The sequence below is a fragment of the Bos indicus x Bos taurus genome, chromosome 26 (genome assembly GCF_003369695.1).
Source record: "Bos indicus x Bos taurus breed Angus x Brahman F1 hybrid chromosome 26, Bos_hybrid_MaternalHap_v2.0, whole genome shotgun sequence".
Taxonomy (NCBI): domain Eukaryota; kingdom Metazoa; phylum Chordata; class Mammalia; order Artiodactyla; family Bovidae; genus Bos; species Bos indicus x Bos taurus.
Genome location: NC_040101.1, coordinates 4,542,015 through 4,568,454, shown reverse-complemented (window position 1 = coordinate 4,568,454; position 26,440 = coordinate 4,542,015). Strand labels below are relative to the sequence as shown.

Here is a 26,440-nt window from a genome sequence, read left to right as displayed (position 1 = left end):
TCACAAACCATCAGACGAGGCCAGTTGGAGATCAGAGTCATTTTCAAACAGAAAGTCAGTTAATTTCAATGGTGGTTCTGCTGTTTTTCCATGTCATGGAATCCAGCCACAACTTGAAAATTCACTCCATCAAAGGGAAGCACCTGACGTGATGGGTGCAAATTTGATGAGAGTTCAACCTCTATCATACAGTTATTTGCTTTGTGGGATCATATAAATACTGATGAACCTTCGTGTTTGTGGTGAATGTAACACCCATGGAATTGATTGCAGTCTACAAAAATTTATAATTGTGTCCAAACCAACTGTCCCATCAGTTAAAATAGAAGCTGTAGATGTTAGACTTTATAAATGCTGATAGCTGCAAGAGTAATTGAGCTGATGTTGAATTTTTTTAAATACTTCGGCTTGGAACATGCATTTTCTCTTCTCTACTCATCATCAGATTTCATTCAAAGAATAATTTGTTAATCAACCTAAGTATCCAAAGATGATAAACTTTTTTCCAAAACAAGCCCCTCTTGGTTTTATTCTGTTCTAAATGATTTGGAAATAGATGCAGTTTATTAGAATTTAATAGACTTAGTCAACAAATAGAACACCAAAAAACACAACCACAAAGCAAAACCAAAAGCTCTCAGCTTTGGAAACTTTTGTAGAATTGCAGTTATTGAAAATATACGTTATGAATAAGAAAGCATTAAAATCTATTCTTACAAAAGCAAGGGAGGAAGAAAACACTTTAATGATGACAGCCCACAAGATGCTAATTTGAAAAAAATTACAATTTTATGAAGAAATGTACACATTAAGGATATTAAAAAATATATTCAAAGTGAAACATATTAAGAACAGACAAAGCTAAGAAATTGATTAGAGCTGGTGAATATGTGCTGAGAATAAACATTCATATTCTCATTTTATCTTTACATAGTCAGTATAAAAAGGTTATTTTTTGTCCAAAAATATTGCTGTAATGTGTGAGAAGTGTGAAAGTGAACGTGGCAGTCACTCAGTCATGTCCAACTCTTTGCGCCCCCATGTACTTCAGCTCACCAGGCTCCTCTGTCCATTGAATTTTCCAGGCAAGAATACCAGAGTGGGTAGCCATTCCCTTCTTCAGGGAATCTTTCTGACCCAGGGATCAAACCCAGGTCTCCTGCACTGAAGGCAGATTCTTTACTGTTTGAACCTGTGTTTAGATATGTTAATTGTGTTTTCTAGAATTTTTCAAAATTAAAAAAAATAGTTTTGAACATAACTATTAATAGATTTCCATTTTAATACCACCAAAATGCTCTTCAATAATTAAATATTTTAGAAACCACATTGTTGTTCAACCCCATGGACTGCAGCACGCCAGGCTTCCCTGTCCTTCACCATCTCCTGGAGCTTGCTCAAACTCATGTCCATTGAGTCAGTGATGCCAATCAACCATCTCGTACTCTGTCATCCGATTCTCCTTCTTTCACTTTTCCAGCATCAGGGTCTTTTCTAATGAGTTGGCTCTGCACTTCAGGCGGCCAAAGTATTGGAGCTTCAGCTTCAGCATCAGTGCTTCCAATGAATATTCAGGACTGACCTCCTTTAGGATTGACTGGTTGGATCTCCTTGCAATCCAAGGGACTCTCAAGAGTCTTCAACACCTCAGCTTAAAAGCATCAAATCTTGGGCACTCAGCTTTCTTTATAGTCCAACTCTCACATCCATACGTGACTACTGGAAAAACCATAGCTTTGACTAGCTGGACTTTTGTTGACAAAGTAATGTCTATGCTTTTTAATATACTGTCTAGGTTTGTCATAGCTTTTCTTCCAAGGAGCAAGTGTCTTTTAATTTTGTGGCTGCAGTCACCATCTGCATTGATTTTGGAGCCCAAGAAAATGAAGTCTGTCACTGTTTCCATTGTTTTCTCATCTATTTACCGTAAAAGTAATGGAACTGGATGCCATGATCTTAGTTTTCTGAATGTTGAGCTTTAAGCCAGCTTTTTCACTCTCCTCTCTCACCTTCACCAAGAGGCTCTTTAGTTTCTCTTCACGTTTTACCATAAGGGTGGTATCATCTACATATCTGAGGTTGTTGATATTTCTCCTGGCAATCTTGATTTCAGCTTGTGCTTCATCCAGTCTGGCATTTCACATGATGTACTCTACATGTAAGTTAAATAAGCAGGGTGACGATATACAGCCTCGATGTACTCCTTTCCCAATTTGGAACCAGTCCATTGTTCCATGTCCCATTCTAACTGTTGCTTCCTGACCTGCATACAGGTTTCTCAGGAGGCAGGTCAGGTGTTCTGGTATTTCCATTTCTTTAAGAATTTTCCACAGTTTGTTGTGATCCACATAGTCAAAGGTTTTGGCATAGTCAATAAAGCAGAAATAGATGTTTTTTTGAATTCTCTTGCTTTTTCGATGATCCTGTGGATGTTGGCAATTGGATCTCTGGTTTCTCTGCCTTTTCTAAATTCAGCTTGAATATCTGGAAGTTCTCAGTTCACATACTATTAAAACCTGGCTTGGAGAATTTTGAGCATTACTTTGCTAGCTTGTGAAATGAGTGCAATTGTGTGGTAGTTTGAACCTTTTTTGGTCTTGCCCTTTTTTGGGATTGGAATGAAAACTGACCTTTTCCAGTCCCTTGGCCACTGCTGAGTTTTCCAAATTTGCATAGAAAGCACATAGCTGTGTTGTTTTAGCCCTTCCTTCACTCTCCAAAGAGTCCTGGTTTAGATGAGAAATTATAGGACATGTGTCCTGAGGGCTCTGAGTGCAGTGGCTTTAAATCCCCAGCATGATAGCTCCTAAACCCTCATCTGCTCCTTTCTGAAGGAACCCCGCCTGTTTTCATAATTGAGAACAATAGAACCTGGTGTTTTAACCATGTGTGAGGGGCTGGAGCAGAAGGAAGAAAGTACTACCCTCTTGGGACTGCAGGGGGCAGTCTGACTCAGTCCGTCAGGACACCCAGGGCCAGCTGGGAAGGACACTTCCTTCCAGGCCCCTCTGGGCAAGAGGGGTCAGCCAGACAGCACCTCCTCAAAGACACCAGGTCATCAGGACTCCAGCCCTAAATGCCCTGGTCTCCCCCCAGCTCCTCTCCCCATTCCTAAGCCGAGCACCCCAACCTCACCTCTGCCCCTCCCCCATGCCCCCCAGATAGAACGCAAGACCCCTCCCTTCCAGCCAAGCCCCAGGTCCCGCTCCTGTTGGCGGTCTGCACTGGAATGGCCCACAGCCCCTTGAAAACCAACTTGTCACTCCCCGCAGGAAAGCAGGGCACTCTCTGTGGGATTTCGGTGAGCGTCTGTGGGGTGCTTTATCTCAGAACCTCGGCTAGCCCATCACATGTCACGGGAGCTCAGGAATTGGTAGCCCGTGTTCCTGTTTCATGCTCCAAGCTAAAATGACCTTTATCCTCAGCCTGGGGCCCCCTCTCCCTGTCTCAGCTAATGAATGAAGTCCCCTCCCATCCACCTTCTGGTCCCTCTGACACCCACTCCTCACACATCGCCTGATTGCCATCCACCTGGATTCCACCTCACATCTCACTTCCCCTCCCTTCCCATGTCCTGGTTTAGTCCAGACCTACTCAGTCTATTGCCTAGACCAGCACATCTCTAGTAATGTATGTGCTGTGCTAAGTCACTTCAGTCGTGTCCGACCCTTGTGACCCCATGGACTGTAGCCTGCCAGGCTCCTCTGTCCATGAGGATTCTCCAGGCAAGAATACTGGAGTGGGTTGCCATTTCCTTCTCCAGGGGATCTTCCCGACCCAGGGATCGAACCCAAGTCTCTTGGGTCTCCTGCACTGCAGGCGGGTTCTTTACCACCAGCACCACCTGGCGTAGAAACCACCCAGGGATCTCCTGAAGGGTGACAGGCCTTGCATTCCTAACAAGCTCCCAGGACCACCCTGGGGCAGCAGAGGCTTCCCCGCACACCCCCACAGCCCCCAACCCCATCTTGGGTGGCTCATGAAGGCTTCTAGTGCTCAATCACTCTGGAAACCTTCCTGGCAGCTCCTTGCTCAGAGTCAAGTTTCTCAGCTTCAGTCTGTGTGAGATCCATCACTCTGCATATATTTGGATTTCAAACATCTGGAATCTGGACTTAGGCCCCAGGAGCTGGCATCTTTGTTCAATGCCCCCAGTGGTTCTATTAATATAGGTTTGGGCGGGGGGGTTGTTTTGTTTTGGCTGCACCACATGGCTCGGTGCGGGGGGACTTAGTTCCCAAAGCAGGGATTGAACCTGGGCCCCAACAGTGAAAGTGCTGAGTCCTAGTCTCTGGACGGCCAGGGAACCCTGATGATGCAGGCCGTTGGTGGAAACAAGCCTCTAACAGCAGGCAGTGCCTTTAACCTGGCACTCAAGGGCCTTCTCAGCGCAGCCCCGTCTTTCTGCCTTTGCTCTTCTCTGCTTCTTCCTGTACTGGAGCTCCAGCAGAGCAAGCCGTGCGCTCTCTGGACAGTAGGTCGGCCTCCGCCTCCCTCAAGCCTCCGTCCTGCCCTGCTGTGTCCTGGTCAGACCCTCTGGACCCGGCCTCTGCCATCTCCCCGGTGCCGCATAGCCCTCACCTCCCTCCCCTGGGGCTGCGGCCACAAGCCTGGAGCTGGGGTGGGGTCTCGGAGCGGGGATACCCTGTTTCCCATTCACCCTTCCAGCTCCCTGGAGCAGCTCTAGGGCAGGGACTGGACCGTATTCATCTCCCCATTTCCAGGACCAGCATCTACCTGCCCCAGAGTCATTTCCCACAGGAGAGTATTACAAAGGCATCAGATGGAGTTAAGAGGGGCAATTTTAATCCAGGGTATAGCTGGCTGACTTTTGATGGGTGTACAAACAAAGTCTGCTTTGTTGGAAATAAACCGTTTCGATGATCTCAGTTCCATAGAGCAGTGTGCCCCACGCCTCACAGTACTGAACATTTGATGGGCACACAAGTACAGATTAAGTGCAAATCGTTAAAGTCCAGTGTGGGTTTAATTGCTGTTTGAAGCATTATTTTTATCAGGTAGCTTGTGTAAACTGTTTGGGGTGAACGGCCGGGGACTGGCAAGGCGTCCATTGGTCACATAGTGTAAGTGCTCAGTTCCCGGACTCTAGGTGGTGGGGTTGATTTGAACTCTGGAAGGACTGATGCTGAAGCTGAAACTAATCCTTTGGCCACCTGATGCAAAGAGCTGACTCACTGGAAAAGACCCTGATACTGGGAAAGATTGAAGGTGGGAGGAGAAGGGGACAACAGAGGATGAGATGGTTGGATGGCATCACCGACGCGATGGACATGAGTCTGAGTAACCTCCGGGAGTTGGTGATGGACAGGGAGGCCTGGCGTGCTGCAGTCCATGGGGTTGCAAAGAGTCAGACACGACTGAGCGACTGAACTGAGCTGAACTGAGCTGAGTGTTTAGTGCCCTCTGCTGGTCATTCTGGGCAAATCACCTGCTGCTCCCGGAATTACCTGCAGACCTCGTGGTGTCTGATACCTGATGGGATGGTCTTGTCTGGCCTCCCCTTAGACTGTTGAACATTTGGAAGAGAGGGTTTTTAAATTAACCTATTGGTGAGAAAAATGTTCCACCTAGGAGTTCTGCCTCTCTGTGTTGTATTAAACCAGTTAATACTTTCTAATTAATTACTCTACAGTTTACTCAAATACTTTTTAGTGATCTCATTTCTTTTTTTTTCATTTCTTTATTGAAGTATCATTAATTTAAAATGCTGTTAGTTTAAATTGCACAGCACAGTGATTCACTTTTGTATATATTCTTATATATATAAAAGATTCAGTTGAGTTCAGTTCAGTCGCTCAGTCGTGTCTGACTCTTTGCGACCCCATGGACTGCAGCACACCAGGCCTCCCTGTCCATCACCAGCTCCCGGAGCTTGCTCAAACTCATGTCCATCGAGTCGGTGGTGCCATCCAACCATCTCATCCTCTGTCGTCCCCTTCTCCTCCTGCCTTCAATCTTTCCCGGCATCAGGGTCTTCTTTTTCAGATTCTCTTCCATCATAGTTTATCACTCGATATTGAATGTAGTCCCCTGTGCTCTATAGTAGGCCCCTGTGGTCTACCTATCTTATGTATAATAGTGTGTATGTTAATCCCAAGCATCTCACTTATTCCCCTTCACCCCTTGTCACCCTTTGGTAGCCATAGGTTTGTTTTCTGTGTCTGTGAGTCTATTTCTGTTTTGTAAATAAGTTCATTTGTATCGTTTTTTTTAGATTCCACATAAGTGATATCATGATATTTGTCTCTCTCTGACTTACTTCACTCAGTATAATAATCTCTAGGTCCGTCCATGTTGCTGTAAATGGCCTTATTTCCTTGTAAAAGGAATGAGTACCATTCCATTGTGCATCTGTACCACTTCTTACTTATCCACATATGAAGAGTATCGTGACAGCACTCAGTAACAATTTATTTAATGCACTGTATGCAGAGCTGCCTGTCAGGGGTTGAGAGCTTTTGCCTCCAATTGTTCTGGGTTCCATTCGGGGCTCTTGCATTTCCTCTGAACAGAGTTCAGGCTGGTTCCCCCACAGGGCCTCAGTTTCTCAGTCCTGGAGGGATAACTGTGGGACTGGTACCCATACAAAAGGTCTAGCACACAGTAGGCACTCACAGAATGCGAGCTGTTTTGTGTGTATGGCTCGCTTTCTAAGTCTGAAATATATTTTGGAAAAAAAAGAGAGGAAGGGACTGGAAGTGCTGATTGGGACGATGGCAGTTGCTCGGGGATAATTGCTGTAGATGCGCTTGGAATGGTCTCGTTCTAATAGTGGTGATTGCCGGGAGATGATCGGCACTTTTTTGCGCTCGCTCAAATTATGAGGAACCCGTGTTTCTTGGCTTTGGTCCATTCGTATTTCTGAGAAGGCTTCTTGCTGGGAAGTGCTGCCTGTGGGCCCGGGCACCCAGGCTGACCATGGGTGGGTTTATGGATGAAACGGGGGTGGTGTCCAGGAGAGAGGACGCGCCTGCCATGGCAGCATCAGATCCCGCTTGGCAGGTGCCACTGCCCGCCTTCACCTGCAGGGAGCAGGCGGGGTTTAGGAGGGCTTTCTCCACCACACAGAGGTCACGTCAGGATTCCCAAGGGCCTGTGGCATCTTGGCAAACTGCAGCACCAAGTGGGAGTCGCAGGCGACAGCCTGCAGGTCTCATGGGCAAAAGAGCCTTTTTCTCTATTGAGCCACGTCACGGTCCAGGCTTGCCCAGTGCATCCATCCATCCACCCAACAGATACTTTCCTCTGCCCCAAGGTGCCTGAGTGGCTCTGCCAGATGAGCTGACCACCCCGTGCCCCAGGCAGGGGCTTCCCTCTGCTTCCCCTGAGAGCTCAGACCCGAGCAGAGCCAGATGCAAGGCTGTCAGCCCGGAGTCGAGAAGCTTAGATGAGATGATGCAGGAACACTGCAGGCCAAGTGTTCGGCTGCGAGGGGCAGCAACAGGAGGCCAGAACCTCATCCCCGTCAGCGCTCACACCTCACCAGGGAGGGGACAGAGCTGGGCTTTATGACAGTTAGTGAGGCTCTGGAGTGGGGACCAGTGGACGACCAGGGGCTGGAAGTATTCAGGAACCTTTTCCTGTAGCTCGGGTGGGAGGCAGTCCAGGCCAGCACCTGGGAATAAGGGCCAGGCTGTGGCTGCGGTTGTGACCACGGGGACAGCAGAGGTGGATCCTGTGCTGGTGGCCGGAGCCCCACTCCCGATCCCCTGGTCCTGTGACCACAGGCCAGTCAACCCGCTCCTCCCTGAGCCCGTGATCCTTCCCGAGGGCAGTGATGCTGCCGTGAGGCAGCACAGGAACACTCCGCCGTGTCCCGGCGGGCAGCGAACTGCTCCTACATGTTCAGCCAGTTACCGTCGGCGGCAATCCAGAAGCCAGGGTGAGCCGCCTCTTTGAAGGGCTGGGAAGCTGCTGCTCAGAATCCCAGACGGCGTGTGGTTCTGAGTCTTTTCTTCCCAGGCACGTCCAAGTTCTTGTTTGTCTCCTCTCTCCCCCTTAAAACAGACAAACAAAAAAGGAAACTAACCTGAACAGCAGGAGTGTCTATAACCTAAGGGTAGTCATGGAGTTCCTAACCAGGCTTGTTCTAAGTTGAAATTAATTCCCAAGTGCAGGTGGAAATCGTGCCGGTACACAGACCTCTCCTGCTAGACAGACCTCTCCGAAAGCACCCCCAGGCCACCCTGATCCCCGGTCCACCCTGTTTTTTTGTTTTTGTTTTTGTTCCTGGGTCCCTCTGTGTCTTCCTTGAGCTTCCCGCCTCGTGGAAGCTGGCCAGCCCCAGGTGGGCGGTGGCGAGTCCTCTGAGCCCCTCCTGCCTCTTCCAGGGTCGCTATGGAGCCCTTCTGTCCGTTCCTGCTGGCCGGTGTTAGCCTGCCCCTCGCCAAGGCTCTCAAGGGCAACGAGACCACCACCACCACCACCCCCACCGCTCAGAGCAACTGGACCTCCACGACCGCAGGTACGACCCCGCCGCCTCTTTCCCTCTGTCCTCCCGCCCCCACGGCCCCCTCCCTCTCCTCCTGATTAGCTTGTGAGGTGATGGGCAGGTAGGTGGCCTCCTCAGCCTGCTTCTGACGTTGTGAGTCTGTAAATCAAGCTGGCTAGGAACAGGTACCCAGGATTTGACTGGAGCAAAGCTGGGCACTCAGAAGGCAGCAGACATAAGCCCGGGCTGAGAGTCGGATCAGCTCCAGTGGGAGCAGGAGAAACACTCCACTGTGAGGGACCCAGTTGAGACCAATCCTGAACAAACACTGATGAGTCCATAGCAGGTATTTAAACGCTGGCATGACGTTTGATGACATTCACTAAGAAATTAATATTTTGGATGATGAGATATTGGTATAGTAGTTGGGTTTATTTAAAAGAAAATAAGAGACAAAGGTCCAAGTAGTCAAAGCTATGGTTTTTCCAGTAGTCATGTACTGATGTGAGAGCTGGACCGTAAAGAAGGCTGAGTGCCGAAGAATTGATGCTTTCAAACTGTGGTGTTAGAGAAGACTCTTGAGAGTCCCTTGGACAGCAAGGCGATCAAACCAGTCAATCCTAAAGGAAATTAACCCTGAATATTCATTGGAAGGACTGATGTTGAAGCTCCAATCCTTTGGCCACCTGATGCAAAGAGCCAACTCGTTGGAAAAGGCCTTTATGCTGGAAAAGACAGAAGGCAGGAGAAGGGGACGACAGAGGGTGAGATGGTTGGATGGCATCACCAACTCGATGGACATGAGTTTGAATAAACTCCAGGAGTTGGTGATGGACAGGGAGGCCTGGCGTGCTGCAGTTCATAGAGTCACAAAGAGTCGAATACGACTTAGCGATTGAACAACAAAGCGCCTGTTACCTTTTAGAGACGCATACTTGAGTATGCAGAAGAAAGGGATAAGGTGCCTAGGGATGACCTGGAAAAGAGTGAGTGGCCGGGCAGGAGGTGGTCAGGGCTGTGGACCCACAGGGTTGATCCAAGAAAGTCTGGAGGCAGATACACAGGGGGTTCTTACTCTAGCCTGTCACTAATTTCATACTTTGGAAGTTAGAAAGGAGGAAAGGGAAAAGAATGCTGGATACATGTGGCAAGAGAAACATGCTAGGTGCGCAGACAGGGAAAGGAAGAGCACACGTCACATGGTCCCACGTGAGCGAGATGCCCGGCACAGGCTGATCACTGCGGGCAGCTGTGTATGAGTGGCTGACTGGGGCTGGGGCGGGGGACGGGGATTGACCACAGATGGGCAGGAGCGATCTCAGTGGGTTGGTGAAGTTCTAAAGCTGGATGCTGGTGATGGCTGCACGACTGTGAATTTACTAAAACACATTGAATTGCGTGCTCAGAATGGGTGTGTTTTATAGCTGGTAAATTTCACCTCCATAAGACAAAGTAAATGCTACGCAAAGTTAAAAGAAGAGCAGGGAAGGAGAGAAGAGGAGAAGCAAGAGCAAACGCTGCTGAATCGCCCACCTGTGTTCACACCCAGCTCTGCCGCTGAGCGGCTGAGTGGCCTCGGCCTTGAGTAAGTCGCTGCACCACCTCGTGCTTCGGTGTCCCCATTCGCAAGGTGTGATGACAGCACCCACTTCAGCCGGTGTCCCCGTTCGCAAGGTGTGATGACAGCACCCACTTCAGCCGGTGCTGAGCGGATTGACAGAGACAGCCGTGCAGGGGTGTAGAGCACTCCTCAATGTTGGCTGTTTGTAGCAGAAGACTGCTGGAGGTGGCCTATTCCCTGGCCAGACTCTCACCGCCCAGAGAGCTGGCTGTCCAGCATCTTTTAGCATCTCCTTCTTGGACGTGTGCCTGACACAGAGGGAGACCCCGCTGGGTGAGTTCTGAGCCCCCGAGGAGCTGATGGGAGCATCCTGGGCACCCCATGCCTCCCGGGTAGACTTGTAGGCCTGTGTGTGTTTGCTGGCTCCTGCCCGTGGCGGGTCAGCAGGAGTCTGTAACCAGCGGGGGGCTGGACCCCCTCCCCCTCCCCCTGGGGCTGTTAGTCCCACCCGGCTGCTCCAACCCCACCCCGTCCTTCCCCCGAGACTCCCAGACGTAGCACTCCAGGACTTCTGTGATAGGGCTGGGTCAGGGTTCTTCAGAAAAATGGAGTCCACAAGATGTATACTTATGTCTATACTTATACTTATTACAAGGAACTGGCTCACTCGATTGTGGAGGCTGGTAAGTCCAAAATCTGCAGAGCCAGTGCCCTAGTTTCAGTCCAGAGACTGGCAGGCTGCTCTAGAAGCAGAAGGCGTGATGCCCCATTTGGAAGGCAGTCAGGCAGGAAGAATTCCCTCTTACTCACAGGGAGGCTCCGGCTTTTTGTTCTGTTCAGACCTTCAACTGATCAGATGTGGCCCACCCACCGTGAAGAGGGCAGTCTGCTTTTCTCAGACTAACAACTCAGACATTGATTCTCATCCAAACGGCGTCCCTCTAGAAACACCCAGATTACTCAGATATATTAACCAATTATCTGAGCACTTTGTGGCCAGTCAAGTTGACCCATGAAATTAAGCATCACGACTTGGTCATGGTGAGCCTTCAGGAAAACAGAGACTATCAACTTCCCTCCAGAAAGAGGTGCACCAAGGTGATTAGAGTTGGTACCATTCAGCCTGGGGTCAGGAGTTCAAGCCCCATCCAGCCTGAGGGCTTCACATGATTTCCTGACTTTGAACAAACCTCCTACAAAGGCCCCTGAGAGCGGGGAGAATTGAGGTTCCCTGCTGACCTAAGTCTCCGGCCAGGAGAGCAGTTCCAGGTGCCTGACCTGGATCTTCGGCAACTAGCAGCACTGTCTTCATGTTGAAACTCCAGAGAAATCCACAGCCACAGAAAAGAAAGACCAGAAATGGCAGCAGATAGAAACTGCATTCAGCACACTGCCTTGCTCCAAGCTGGCCCTCTGGGTACCGGGTCACTGGCAAGCACTGCAGCTGGGACCCTCGGGACAGTGCTTCCCAAGGCCAGGCAGAGAGAAGCTGGCCTCTGCTGGCCCAGGGCTCAGCAGCTGCAGGATCATTTAGCAAAACTTTTCAACCCAGCAGAGCATACTTTGCCCCAAAGTAGGGAGGAAAGGCCGCAGTGGTGTTGATGCACCTGGAGGTGGCAGCAGGGTGACTGGCTCCCCAGTCCTAGGCTCACCTAGAAATACAATGACCGACCGATAACTCAGCTCTCTGGGGCAGAGGCTTCCCAGGTGGCGCTAGTGGTAAAGAGCCCGCCTGCCAATGCAGGAGACATAAGAGACGGGGGTTCGATCCCTGGCTGGGGAAGATCCCCTGTAGGAGGACATGACAACCCACTCCAGTGTCCTTGCCTGGAGAGTCTCATGGACAGAGGAGCCTGGTGGGCTACAGTCTGTAGGGTTGCACAGAGTCGGACACGACTGAAGTGACTTAGCACACACAGGGCTGAGGCAGAACCAAGGGGCTTCCCCACCCACCGCCGCCCAGCCCTGCCTCACAGGGCCGTCCATCCCAGTGGGTGGTCTGCACAAGTTGAAGTGTGCAGATGCACTGGTAAGGCCTGAACTCCCAGGACAGCCCCCGACTTTTAATCTCCAAGACCAGATTCCTGCACACTAGCGCACACACATGCACACCTCTCAGCTGTGTGGGCATGTGCATTTGCACGAACATCTGTCCACACCTGACTTGGAGTACTGGCTGCATAGAGTTGGGGGAGACTTGGGGGGAAGGCTGCCCCGAGTAGACCACCAGCCTACTTACCTCCGGGAAAACCCCCCTCTGCTCCCCCTGCTTGGACCCTCAGCCCCACCCAGTCTGAGCTACCTCAGTGTGAAGTGAAAACAGAAAGTGACTCAAATTTCCTCTTAGTCACCACACCGACTTCCCATGCAGAGCCCATTGGTGGCCCTGGGTGGGACACAACCCAGCCTGCGGAGGCCCAGGTTGGCTTTCGAAACTGCATTTAGATTGAATTGCTCACCGATATTTAAAAATCCGATCATTTTTACATAAAAATGGAGATTTCTCCTTTTGGTGAATTAGAGAATTAAGCTCTTGAGCTGCATCTTTCCTTGGTCCCAGTGGGTTGGGTTGAGATACATCCAGTCCAGCAAGACAGCCACGCACACCCCCAGCTCTCCCGAGCCCCCCCGAGCCTGCTGGTCCCTGGGGGTCCGCACCTGACCTCTGCCTTCCAGAAGAGAGGCAGCTGTGACATCTGACAGAAAGCCAGAGCAGGGAATCCCGTTTGCCACTGTGATCGGTCACTTCTGTCCACATGCACAGCCCCTCTCTGGGGCCTTGGGCCATTCAGCCCCAGTCCTTGCGGGAGTGCCCTGGAATGTGAGGTGCTCCTTGGGGAGTGAGGGCATTTTGGTGAGGAAGGGGACATCCTGAGGAGGTAGGAGCAGAGTCAGCGTCAGGGGAGAAGGTGGGGTCTGAGGGTGGCAGCCAGGCCACCAGAGCCTGCTGGAATTCGGGCTTGGAGGGCAGGTCGCGGGTAGCCATGTTGTGTCCAGAGATGGGGGAACCTGCTGGTGGAGGTAAGGGGTGAAGGGGGAGCAAGGGTGAGTCTGGGCAGGCGGGATCAGGAGGCGGGATCGGGAAGCGGGATCAGGAGCTCGTAACTCTGAGAGGCCGGCTCACCACGTGGCAACAGGTCTCTTTCTAGCCGAAGGTCAGGCTGCTGGCCTGTGCCCTGAGCTCGTATGGAGGCCTGGGGGGGCTCCTCACCCATCCTGGGACAGAGCAGGGGACGTCTGCACCCCCTCTGTCCTCCATCTTCTGTTACGGGGAGCGTCAGGTGCGCAGGACCTGGGGAAACAGGCCAATGGGGGTCTGGGCCCTCCCTACCCTGCAGCAGGGGGCCTCGGGCCAGTCAGGTAACCGGATCCCTGGATTGGGCTCTTCTCAATTACGTGCTGGGCATCTAAGTGGAGGTGCCTGGGTGGATACCAGTGACCAGGATGGTGGATTGCCTGGCAAACCTGTGAAGCAGGGAGCCAGCGTCCAAGATGAGGGGCTCTGGAAGGAGAGAGCTTGCAAGCTGTGTAAAGCGGGGTGCTGTTGTCCAAGGGTGAAGGACTGTTGAAGGAGAGGGTTTACAAACTGTTATGTGGTTCTGGTATGAGGAAGAAGGGTCCACAGGGAGGGATTGCTTTGCAAATTGTGAAGCTGGGCGCTGGTGTCCAGGGTGAAGGATTGTTGAAGGAGAGGGTTTACAAACTGTTAAGTGGGGTTCTGGTATGAGGAAGAAGGGTCCTTAGGGAGGGACTGCTTTGCAAATTGTGAAGCTGGGCGCTGGTGTCCAGGAAGAAGGGCCGATGGGGTGGGGGCTAATTGGTGGCCTGTGAAGCGAGGTCTGGTGTCAGGGAAGAGGGGCTGGTGGGGTGGGGGCCGCTCCGCACACCGTGAGCCTGGTGCTGGGGGCCGCCCCCTGCCCAGACCCCCACTGCCCTCGTGTGGGAGTCCTGACAAGGGGCCCGCTCCCCCCACCAGGCCCCCCGGCCCCCGGCGCGCCGCAGCCCCTGCTGGCCTGGCTCCTGCTGCCCTTGCTAGTCTTCCTGCTCTTTCTGCTGCTCGCCGCCTACTTCTTCAGGTAGGAGTGTCCGGGCCGCTGACTCGCCCCGACCTGCTGGGGAGGAAATGATGCGGAGAGGGAGGCCGTGACTGGGGGCGGGCGGGCGGGCGGAGCTGGGCGGCTGAAGGCAGGGCTGCGGGCAGGGACCCGGGACCCCGGGCGGGCAGCGGCTCAGCCATGAGCAGCAGAAGCAGCTTCTCCCGGCTCACCTGGTGGGTATCCCCTGCTGGGTATCCCCTGCTGGGTCACCCCACGGCCCTGGGCTCTGGGCTGGCTCCCTGGGCTCTGGGCCAGCTCCCTGGACTGACCCCCTAACGGTCTGTGTCTCTAAGGTTCCGGAAGCAGAGGAAGGCGGTGGTCAGTGCCAACGACAAGAAGATGCCCAACGGGATCCTCGAAGAGCAAGGTAAGGGGGGGACCCGGACAGGGCTGGGCGGAGGTGTGCCTTCCTCGCAGCTTAACATTTAAACCATAAACCCCTCCAGCTTTGCGACTCTCATCTGGCATTACCTGGGATCATGCTCTCTTTTATAATCAGTGCTTCCCCGTTTCAGAGCTTTCGTCATTTTCTCTCCGGTGTGAAACAGACGTTTGAGGCATTTCAGTTTGTGGCTTTGGAGGGAGACGGTGTTCCACATCCTGTCGTTTTTACAGGATTTTGAAACATCTAACATTTATCAGGGAGTCTTAGATCAGCCTTCGATGAGACGGGTGGGCTCATCACCAACCTTTTCAGAAGGGCCTCCCTGGCCCCCGAATCCGCACTGCTTTTCAGGTCAGATGAAAGAAGGGAATTGACGGAGCAACGCGGAGGGTCAGGGGCATTCCCTATCATTTTTTTTTAGGTTCCAGATTCAGCTACTGACTTGTAAATGCCCCTTTACAAAGGCACATTGGTGTTCTTCCCATGTGCTGAGATGTCCGAGAGAGGTGCGTGAGGCAGAGGCTTTTAAAAATACCAGTTCACACCAGTGACTACGACTTCCTCAGTCAGCTTGCTGCTGACTTGTTCCGTGGTTTGGGGGGACAGAAGTGCTGTCAAACTTCACCTGAATTGCAGAACTGACCCAGGACTCTGCAGAGAGTTCTCAGCAGCGAGGAACCTCGGCCAGATCCAGGAGGGCAGTTTTGCGGGGCTGGGGGAACGCGCGACCATGCTTAGATGATGGCACATGGCCTCCAGGCCCCTCCTTCCTGCCTCCTGCTCCTGCCCTGCCCGCCCTAACAGCCCGGATGGGGTGAGGAGGGTGTGGCTGGCGAGGCCGCCTAGCTCATTCTGGAGTGTCCGTCTCTGGGAGGGGTGAGCCCTTGGGGGCAGTTCTTGACGGGGCGTAGGAACAACTCTGCAGGTGGGGACTGGCCCTGCCACCAGTGACAGCAGAGCCATGTGGCCTCGTGGAGGGCAGCGGCTCGTTCTCCAGGATGGGAAGCACATGCCTCGGGGGTCGCTGTCTGTCTTGCTGAGTTTGTGGAGGCAGCTTGTCCAGGGACCCCCTTGCAGGCTGGCCCTTCTCCTTTTCGAAGCCTCTAGCCCCTCCCCCTCAAAAACCCAGGGGTGCTTTCTCTTATTTCTCCTGGAGCTGATGGGGTTTGAGTAACTGTTGCAAAGGTTACTGTCGCTACCTTTGTTAACCAGGACTATCTGTTACAAAGATAAGGCTATGGGGGCCTCCTAACTGGACAGGTCCCCAGTGTGTTACCAGTTTATGCCCATGGGGGCCTCCTATCTGGACAGGTCCCCAGTGTGTTACCAGTTTATGCCCATGGGGGCCTCCTATCTGGACAGGTCCCCAGTGTGTTACCAGTTTATGCCCATGGGGGCCTCCTATCTGGACAGGTCCCCAGTAGTTACCAGTTTATGCCCATGGGGGCCTCCTATCTGGACAGGTCCCCAGTAGTTACCAGTTTATGCCCATGGGGGCCTCCTATCTGGACAGGTCCCCAGTAGTTACCAGTTTATGCCCATGGGGGCCTCCTATCTGGACAGGTCCCCAGTAGTTACCAGTTTATGCCCATGGGGGCCTCCTAACTGGACAGGTCCCCAGTAGTTACCAGTTTATGCCCATGGGGGCCTCCTAACTGGACAGGTCCCCAGTAGTTACCAGTTTATGCCCATGGGGGCCTCCTATCTGGACAGGTCCCCAGTAGTTACCAGTTTATGCCCATGGGGGCCTCCTAACTGGACAGGTCCCCAGTAGTTACCAGTTTATGCCCATGGGGGCCTCCTATCTGGACAGGTCCCCAGTGTGTTACCAGTTTGTGCCCAGAAACCTGTCGTTACTCAACTCTGTTCCAAGCCTGGAGTGTGAAGGTGCCTAAGCCCTTTGTAGAAGGAGCAGGGGACAGACGGAAAGACAGGTAGGTGGGTGGGTGAGTGAGCTGGGAGGATAAGGCATCTCTGGTTGGCAAGAGCAGGTAACACCAGCCAGAGGGGGCCATCTATCCGTCACGACAAGTGATGAGGGTATGTTGTAGGAGACAGAGCTTGCCTTCAGCTGCTCATGGTCTGAGAGGAACATCCCTCTCCAGCTGCGTCATTCCTCCAGAAGGTTGTCCGTCTGTCTGGTTAGTAAGTCACCGGCACATCTGGGAGCACGGCTCAATGGCCCCTGTTTCTGTTGACCCCACAGAGCAGCAGAGAGTGATGCTTCTCAGCAGGTCCCCGTCGGGGCCAAAGAAGTACTTCCCCATCCCCGTGGCACACCTGGAGGATGAGATCCGTGCCCGCTCGGCGGATGACTGCAAGCGGTTTCGGGAGGAGTTCAATGTGAGTCTGGGCCCTCTGTCTCATCATGTGGAAGGGAGCTGGGATGTGGGGTGTTGTGTTACAGGATAAATTACCCCAAAGGCGCAGAACGCTCACATCCACCAAGACGCAGCCCCCGAACCAGGGTTCCAAGGAAACCCGATTTCTGCCGCAATGCCCTCCGCTGACCCTCATCCCCGTTGATAAGATGAGACGGTTGAGGGGGAGCTTCAGAGCCTCCTTCCAAGTCACACACCCTGAGCGATGAGTTCTGAATCAAGTAAGAAGGCGGCGCCGTTATCCCAGTGATGTGCACGACCCGGGCGAGCGGACCGTGGGTGACAATTTGACGCTGAGAGCTAAGGAGCCCTCGGACCACCCTGCACAACCTCAGACAGTCTAGAGGGCGGCCGTGAGGGGACATCACCCTGCCTCCACAGCCCTGTGATTCTGCCCGAGTCAGGGTGTTGGTCCTGCTACCGCTGTTTTCGATGAACTTAACAATGGCAAAATGAATGTCCCAGGGATGGGGAGCCTGGTGGGCCGCCATCTATGGGATTGCACAGAGTTGGACATGACTGAAGTGACTTAGGAGCAGCAGCAGCAACAATGGCAAAGCTAACTAAGATGAATTTAACCAACTGGTCCAGCCGGCTGGTAGCAAACAGAGCCTCCTCTCAACAAAAATACAAGTGTACAATAATGACGCCTCCCCTTGAGTTGCTAATATTTAATGTCCCATGAATTGTGAAGCTGCTAGACAGATAGATGATAGGTAGAGAGACAGGTAGAGAGACAGACAGACAGCTAGATAGACAGACACATAGAGAGATAGACAGGTGGGGGGATAGGTAGATACACACACAGATAACAATAGAGGGATGGAGGGCCAGGTGGACAGATAGACGCTTGGGTGCCCAAGCAGACAGACAGACACTGGGAAAGGCTGCTCAGTGTTTATCCCTGGTCATGTTTGAGTCTCCGTTTATGCATCTTCCTCATTTCGTAAATGTCCGCGCGCCGGCGTCGAGCCTGAAAGTGGGCGGCTTTGCAGCAGGAGGGCCGCCTGGTCCCAACTCTGCCTGTGCCACCCGGCCCCGACACGTCAGTTCGCCTCCTGAAGCGGGTTTCCTTCATCATGAACGAGCCGGGTGGGAAGATGCCTTAATGACCTCAGGTCAAACGTGAGGCTGGGACTTTGTGAAAAGCAAAGATGGTCCAAATGTGGTCTCTGAAGACGGGGTGACTCCGGCTGCAAACAAGTGACTTTTCACCCATAAGCAGCCCTGGAAGGAACAGCAGGCTGATGGTGCATTTAGACTGTACTTTTGGCTTTTTTTCTTTAACACAAGTCCTCCTTTGCCTTTATCTTGCTTCCTTTTAATTGTTTCCAAATGTGTCCCTTTTTTGGGGAAATTAGGTCATAGTGAAAGACAGCTCCAGGCAATATTGTTTTGCAGCCTCAGCCTGACAGCAGAAGTTAATTCTCCAGTTTTCAAAATGACTATCCAAGTTGGCGGCTGCAGGACCGCTTCCCCACCTCCTTTCTCGTCCCGTTTCCTCCGGTATTTGTGTTTCTCCACGTGGAGGCTGGTGACTGGCCTTGCAGAGGGAGGGCTGAGTCAGAAGTCACCGGCTGAGCCACAAATCTCAGAAGTTAGGGCCCGAGGAGAGAGTCAGGCAGGTAAGGCCCTTGCCCCAGGTGCAGTGTGTAAGGGGACTCCAAAACACCTATTGTCTGGATAGATACTATTTTCACACAGCTTTTAAAAATAGATCCAAGCCATCCTGTGGAACAAAATACAATTAATAATTGTAAATAAAGACAGGGTCCCCCTGGTGTCTCCTCTGACCCCAGGCTCCAACGGGGCTGGTGACCCCACCGTTAATTGACCCTGCCTTTATTTAGTAGTTTGATATTTTGGTCATCATGGATTTGTGTGTGTGTGTGTGTGTGTGTGTGTGTTAATTTAGGGGTCTTTTAGACGTTGAAATCAAACGTGATTTTTCTTAACCCCTGGGTTCTTTGGAATGCTCCTTTCCGCTTTGCAACCAAAGTGAGCACCTTGCCCTGCTCACCCCACCGCTGCCACTAAGCAGCCTTCCCGGCCACCCCCTGCCCACTGCCTCTGCTCAGGGAAGGGCCAAGAGGGAGAGTCGAGAGGTCGGAGTCCAGAGAGGACGTGGAGTCCGGTCCTGGCTCCAGGGGACCCTGAGCAACTGCCCGCCCCGCTCTGGACCCCAGTCCTCTCCTCTCTCAAGTGAGCGGGCAGCCCCTGCTAAGAGCATCGCAACCCCCACGACCTGCCCACGCGTGGCTCCACAGGTACCCACGCTTGCCATGGGCGCACACTCCTCTTTTTCCTTTTCTCGCCCTCTGTCCTGAGGGCCCCACCCAGAATCTGTGCCAGGAAACGGATGGGTCTCAGAGTAGTTGATCCAGAGAAATTTGGGCTCGTGCGCCTTGGCCAATCAAAGGTGACATGAATTTGAAGTTAACAAGGCCCTGGCTCTGGGAGCCGTTTGGAGGGGTGGTGGAGGTGCTGAGGCAGGAGGCCGGCTGCCCACGTGCCTGCTCAGGCCTGCTTCTCGCCAGCCTGGAGGGCTTGGGCAACGTGCGGCACCTCTGCCTCGGTTTCCTCTCCTGTGAAACGAGGCCCTCCCCACCCCTGCAGGAGTGTCTCAGCCTGTGAAAGAGCTAAGGCGTGTGTCCCGTGTCTGCAGGAGAGGGGTCTGAGCACCATCCTGCTCAGGACGACTTCTGTGACGGTCCAGTCAGCTGTCCGCTTGCCATGGTAGAATGCTGAGCTCGCAAAGGCTGTTCCAGGCCCCTGGTTGAGTCCTGCAGGTGTCCCTCTCCAGATAGCTCCTCCCAGGAGCCTCTGTCCCTCCCCTGCGGGTTATTTCAAGCCCAGAGCCTGGAATTGACCTAACCCTAAGTGCTGCAGGAAGGCCCAGGGAGGCGCCCCGAGGGGAGGGCCCGGCACGGACGCACCAGGATGAGGGAAAGGAATGTGTGCGTGTCTTTGTGTGCGACACACATGTTCCTTGAGATGAAAGGAAGGAAAGGAAAGGGAAAGTTAGTCGTACAGTCGTGTCCAACTCTTGCGACCCCATGGACTGTAGCCCGGCAGGTCCTCTGTCCATGGGATTCTCCAGGCACGAATACTGGAGTGGGTTGCCATTTCCCTTCTCCAGGGGACCTTCCCGACCCAGGGATCAAACCCAGGTCTCCTTTATTGCAGGCAGATTCTTTTACCAACTGAGCTACTATGAAACCTCACCTCAAACAAACCAACAACCCTTTTCAGCCAACATACATAAGACAACAATCGATCACAACTTACTTATCCGTCAGGGGCCACAGGTGTGGCACTCACCCTGGGCACAATGGCAGTGACCCAGGAATGGCAGAGCGCCCCCCAGGAGCCCCCGTCTTCGTCCTGAGGCCTCGGAGCTTAGAGACGCGATTCCCGGGTGGCTGACGGGGAGGAACGCTGGCCTGCTCGGAGGGGCCGTGCTTTCCGTGTGCTTGGAGACGGGGTGCGGGGCCTGGGGCGCTTTGCCTACTGCCCGTGTGGCCCCCTGTGCTGCCCCCCTCGGAGTCGGGATGTCACCCCGTGTCCCGGCTGTGTTCCTGGGTCATGGCTGGGGTGTCACAGCCCAGTTCATCCTCACTGCTCAGACGTCTCCAAGCCACTCCTTCAGCCCCGCCCTGCATACCCCTCACCTTCCGAGGAAAAGGGAGGCTTCTTTTTTTTTTTTTTTTTTTTTAATTAATTAATTGTAGTAGAGCATTCTTAGAGCAGATTTAGGTTTACAGAAAAATTGTGCAGAAAGTACCAGTTCCCATACACTCGTTCTTCCCGCACGGTTTTCCCCAGTGATGGCCGTCTTGCCTGAGTGTGTTACATTCGTCACAACTGTTGAATTAATATTGACTCATGATCACAGCTGCAGGTCAGATCAGAGTTCCAGAGTTGCACATTCTGTGGGTTTTAACTAACCCATCACATCACGTGCTGCCCCCCTCCCTGCCATGATGGTCTCATGACTCTTTGATTTTCAGGGCTGGGGTCAAAAATAGCTTTGAGGTGCAAAAGAGAAGACTCTAGAATGTGGTAACACATTTCGTGTTGAGGTTTGGCCAGGAAGCTCAGTGTTAAGAGCTCTGATGAAGAGCCAAGAGCTCCCTGCGGCAGTGGAGGTACTGGCCTGGCGGAGGCCTTGACCACTGGCCTTGCCCAGGCGCCCACTGGGCTGGCCTCCACACTGACCTGGGCAGAGCCTCCGCCTATGGCCGTTGGGCATGGAGCGGGGAGAGAACACGGGCTGGCAGGAGCTGAGTCAGTGACGGAGAAGCCCCCGCCCTGGGAGAAGGGGGCCCTGACTCAGGACTTTGACCCCAGGCTGGGCCCTAGTCTCCTGGGCACTGACCACTGGCAGCCCCTGCTTGTCCCCACACTTCAAGGAAGATAGTGTCCTTCTCGGGGTCCAGGTGCCAGCTCCAGGTCCCCTCCCACTGTCTGCTGCTTGCCAGGCAGGTGACTCTGGACAATTCCACAACCACCTTGGGGTTCTGTTTGCTTATCTACAGAACAGGAGGGATGGTCTTAGTGTCACCTGATACTGGGTGGGTTGTGAAGGTCGGTGATCCAGCCCTTCCCCAGTCCCCGCCCATCGAAAATACTCGATAAATGTTAACACTACTTACTCGAGTCCCAGTGGCCCCTGGTTCACCCGACGGTCAGGTTGGATGATGAAGGAGGTTCAGAAGGCTCTTTCCCACTGTGCTCTTGGAGAAGCACCACACCCCCCGACCCCGAGCATGGACCCTCCCCAGCAGCAAGCAAACGTGGGAGGAGGTTTGGCTCCAACAAGAGCCGAGAGACTCTGAGTGGTGGAAGGAACTAGAAGTCAGGAGGGAGGCTCGTACTAGCAGAGCCCCCAGACCTGATTTCCCTTCAAGACAAATGGAGGGTTAGGGCGGAACGTGCAGGCCCCCTGGGTTGTGGGTAACTGCGATGCTGACGGGGGGTGGGCCCAGGTCTGCGTTTCAAGGAGCCAGCAGCTATGTCTGTCCTGCTGGTCCACGCATCTTTAGGGGAGGACGGTCCTTCACCTCACCCTCCTCGTCCTCCAGCCCCACCGTCTATGTCCTCACCCCTGGATCAGAGCTCTGCCACGGCCACCTCCTACCTCCCTGAGCTGGGCCTGCTCCAGACCAGGGCTTCTGGGTCCCAGGAGTTTGTTGGCCACGCAGGCCCAGGGGCGGCCTGGATGCAGCTCAGGGTCCAGCTATGGGTCATCACTTTGTCCGCATCCCTGTCGGCCCCAGTGAACAGGAGGCCTCAGGGAAGACTGGCCTGTGTGTCCATCACAGCCCCTGCCCAGGGCAGGCCCAGTGCCCAAGGCAGAGGATTCTCTGGGCAGGAGCAGAGAGACGGGCAAAGCCCTGGAGGTAGTTTGCTCAGAGACCCGTTCTCTTGATTCCCGCGCTTGGTAGGGAGACTCGTAGATGAGGTGCTGGATTCTTCACGTTTAGTGCTGACTCTGCGTTTTCTTCTAGTCTCTGCCGTCTGGACACGTGCAAGGAACTTTTGAACTGGCCAATAAAGAAGAAAACAGAGAAAAAAACCGATACCCCAACATCCTTCCCAGTAAGATTTTATTCTTTTTTTTTTACATGATCGGTGGCATTCTGACAACACTCAACTTTGCTTTACAGCTCCTGGTGATTCTGCCTGTCCAATCAGCAGACTCCCGGGTGCTCAGAGGGCAGGGCCCGGGTCAGGACACCTGCTCAGCCTTCGCGCGTGGGCATCTAGGTGTGTCTCCCACCTGGGGCTCTGAGAGCCTGTGCCATTCGTGGTCTGGCTGCCAAGCCTGCGTTCACTGTTGAGACCTCGGCTGCCTGGGTGGGAGGAGATGGGGGCAAGAGGATGCCACCTGCCCCGGCTGGCAGGGCTCCCGCTGTGGACCAGCCCTGAGCCCTGGTCTCGGGCAGCCACTGGTCCCAAGCATCTCCCCATCTTGGACACGGTGCCCTGGGCCACCAGCGTCAAGGCTCTTGTACAGGGACAGAAGCGACAAGATTTCAGAGGGCTGTCGGGCTTTGGCAGCGCTGTGGGAAGGCTTGAGGCGTCCCAGTCTTTACCACCGCAGCTGATGGGGGTCGTGGGCGGGGGGTGTGGCCTCCAGGGGGTGACGAGGCCAGAGTGGACACACCTGTCCAGGGGTGTTGCTGGATGGGCTGTGCCTCGGGGGCCTCGGTGCCGAGTCAGACCCCCAGCATTCCAAGATGCCTGCGTAGAAGCTGGCCTGAGGGGCAGGGTGGGGTGAGTTGTGATGTCATTTCTCTAGCCTGGATCCTCCTGTCCACTTCGCCATCAGGCTAGCAGCAGGGCAGCCTCTAAGGACCCCGGTGAGTTCACGTTGGAGGCCCGACTCCCTTCTGGGGCAGAGCCTCCGTGGGGTGGAACCAGCCGGCCTGTGCCGGCCCTCAGTGAGGTGGCTCTTGGCTGGATTTTTAGGACCAGAATTGAGTCCATCTGCCCTGTGGGTAAGAGAAGCTGTGGTCTACCTAATCTATGTGGTCTCTGGATTTTCAGCACCTGATAGAAGCAATTCATTCCCATTTTGCCTGCATAGGATTTATTTGTGCTTTTGGTTGGGGTTTGTGTGTGTGTGTGTAGAGTCCACCATGAACTTGGGTCAACGGAAACCAGAGAAATCAGCCAAGTAGTCTTTGCCCCACGCACGTCTGTAGAGGAAGCCAGGGGAGCGCCAGGGAGATGACAGGTCAGGCAGCCAAGCAGAGAGGCTGGCTTAGACCAGGGTCAGGTTCTAGACTCAGAGCAAAGGTCACGCTGAGAGGACTTGATGTTAAATTGGGTAAGGCATATTAGAGGCAAGTTCCGTGGCTTGAACAGCTCAAGGGAAAGAAACACCACGCAGGAGGTTGGGGATCTTTGGCCTAATTTGCGCTGAATAAAAATTAGGGTATTTGGAAGTTAGCATCTGTTCTTAGTTGAATTAACTAGCTTAGTTTGCGCTTTGACTGCATGACGTGTGTGTGGAGGGCCAGCTCACTGCCAAGCCCTTTCCAAGGCTCCTGGCCTACATTTCTCTCTAATCACTGAGCCGTTTTCCTCCTAAAGGAAACGTTTACCTGGCTAATCAAGAGTGGTTTCAGCCTGAGCTCCATGGACCGGAGTTAGCAGCCAAGTGTGGGAATTACCTCTGATGGCCCAGGGCAGGGCATCCCCCACCCCCCGAGGGTTCCCAGCAGGGCCCGGCAGGGCCTGCTTCACGCCCGACTTGTCTAAGCCGCGTTCCTCTGGCTTGTATTACGGAAGGGAGCTGGCATTCTCCGCAAGTGTGAAAGTGTGGGTCCTGCCCCAGCCCCTCCCGGCCCAGGAGTGCCAGGCCAGAGGAAATTGAGGAGCTGGCGGTCACCACGGGCCCGGGGACTCTGTCCGATGTGAGCATTTCACGTTGGTGCAAGGACACATTTACAGAACCGTGTCCTGGAAACACTGGGGTGTGCCCTGGAGGAGGCCAGCTGGGGGCATCTGGCTTTGGCATCGGTGAGACCCAGGAGAAGCCAACCTGGTTAACCTGGGCGGTTGGCCAGAGGTGCCCTGGGGCAGCTGGATCACGGGAGGATTGTGCAGGGGGCTCCCAGGCCTGCTCCCCCGATCCTAAGCCTGGGAGACCCTGCTCGTACGCGGGGGTGGGGTCGGTCAACAGGCAGGGAGACGGGCAGGGGCCCAATCCCTCAGCCCCCTATACCTTCCCTCTCCGGCCCCCTTCCCCGCACAGAGAAAGGAAGGGAAAATGTAGTCCCTCAGTCGTGTCCAGCTCTTTGCGACCCCGTGGACTGCAACCCGCCAGGATCCTCTGTCCCTGGGATTTTCTCAGGCAAGAATACTGCAGTGGGTTGCCATTGCCTTCACCAGGGGGTCTTCTGGACTGAGTGATCCAACCCCCCTCTGCTGAGTCTCCTGCATTGGCAGGTGGATTTTTTACCATGGGCACCACCTAGGGAGCCCTGTAAGTGTATCCTATTTACAAGATGCCCTGGGACAGGAGCCAGTCCTGGTGTGAACCCAGGGAGCTCTGAGGACAGAGGTCAGCGTGCCTGGGGTGTTGAGGGGCCGCGTGTGGGGACGGCCCCACGCCCGGTGGCGAGGGAGCGTCCTTCTCTTTTCTGGAAAAAGATGCCAACCAGGGATAATTTTAGGAAATGATGTTTTAAGACAGAAGTGTAACGTTTTAGAATGAAAAGACAGGAAGCTCTTAGAACTGCAAGATGCTAAATCTAACCAGAAGGCTATTTTTAACTCCCGGCTTTCTACAGAGTCCTCAGAAGGGTAGATTGTTCCAAACCACGTTAAGCTGGCCCGATGCATGCTCCACTGGTGCTGCTTCCGCCTCAGGGCCGAGGGTCTCAGGGCCGAGCCTTTGAGGACTGTGAGCTTTGGGTCTGACACCCTGGCTGCCCTCTGCGGGCCGTGACTGCCCCAGACCTGCGCTCACCTGTCCTCCACTAGGAGCAGCGTATGGTGTCCAGACAGCAGGTGTCCGAGCCCGTCCGCTTGTGGTCAAGCCAGCAGCCCTCCGTGTAGAGGGGAGACATCCAGTCTGTGACCCGGGGTCTTTGCCCCAGACCCACACCACACACTCCCCCTCCTCGGTTAGTTTCAGTCCTCTGGCTACTCAGAGGGGACAAAGCAGGGAGCAGGACGCAGAACTATCCAATAATTAATGCAGTAAATACATGCAGAGTACCCACCAAGTACTGCCCAGCACAGAGTAAAAACCCAGAAGCAGCTTGATCCTAGAGCCCTGGGCCCAAGTCTGGGCCTCCTTCATACATTTCTACTCCTGTAAGTGGTCGGCCGCTTACACACCAGCATGGAGACCCAGAGCTGGAGCTGCTCCACTGGAGGGACCCATGAAATGGTCTAACTTCGTTGAGAATCAGAAGGAAATATATACCTAACACAGTCTGGCTCATACTCATCTTTATAGCAGCTACTAATGCAGGAGACGTAAGTGACCCGGGTTCGATCCCTGGGTTGGGAAGATCCCTTGGAGAAGGCAATGGCAACCCACTCCAGTATTCTTGCCTGGAGAATCCCATGGACAGAGGAGCCTGGTGGGCTACAGTCCATGATGTCGCAGAGTCAAACACAACTGAAGCGATTTGGTACACACACACACACACACACACACACACACACATAATGCCGTCGTAAAACAGAATGTGTAATTTTTTTCTTTAATTGAGAAAGGGGCCCATGAAGGCAGAAGTGACATGGACCCATGTAAGTCATATGGGGCCTGGTTAAAACCTCCCCACATGTATGTGTACATACATACCACAAACATACACACCACGCTCGTGTACATACAACACACTACACACACTGCATACAAGAACACCACTCACACACACCAATACACATACACACCCACACACCCACACCACGCACACACCAATACACATACACACCCACACACCCACACCACGCACACACCAATACACATACACACCCACACACCCACACCACGCACACACACACCACTCACACACACAAATACACATACACACCCAC

General features: G+C 53.5%; 1 protein-coding gene across 8 annotated transcripts in view; it reads left to right on the top strand.

Moving 5' to 3' along the window:
- Nucleotides 1-26,440, top strand: part of PTPRE (protein tyrosine phosphatase, receptor type E) — a 186,639-nt gene that overhangs the window by 130,902 nt on the left and 29,297 nt on the right. For 6 of the 8 annotated variants that reach the window (XR_003508821.1, XM_027528492.1, XM_027528488.1 and 3 more), the window contains 5 exons: nucleotides 8,352-8,485; nucleotides 13,990-14,089; nucleotides 14,404-14,477; nucleotides 16,702-16,838; nucleotides 22,387-22,477. Coding sequence is in view for 7 of the 8 variants with exons in the window: in XM_027528492.1 (XP_027384293.1) it covers nucleotides 8,359-8,485; nucleotides 13,990-14,089; nucleotides 14,404-14,477; nucleotides 16,702-16,838; nucleotides 22,387-22,477 (529 nt within the window). In the remaining variant the exon portion in view is untranslated. Of the gene's footprint in view, nucleotides 1-8,351; nucleotides 8,486-13,989; nucleotides 14,090-14,197; nucleotides 14,284-14,403; nucleotides 14,478-16,701; nucleotides 16,839-22,386; nucleotides 22,478-26,440 lie in introns of those variants that run through there. The other 2 variants (XM_027528490.1, XM_027528491.1) reach the window with 1 other exon arrangement.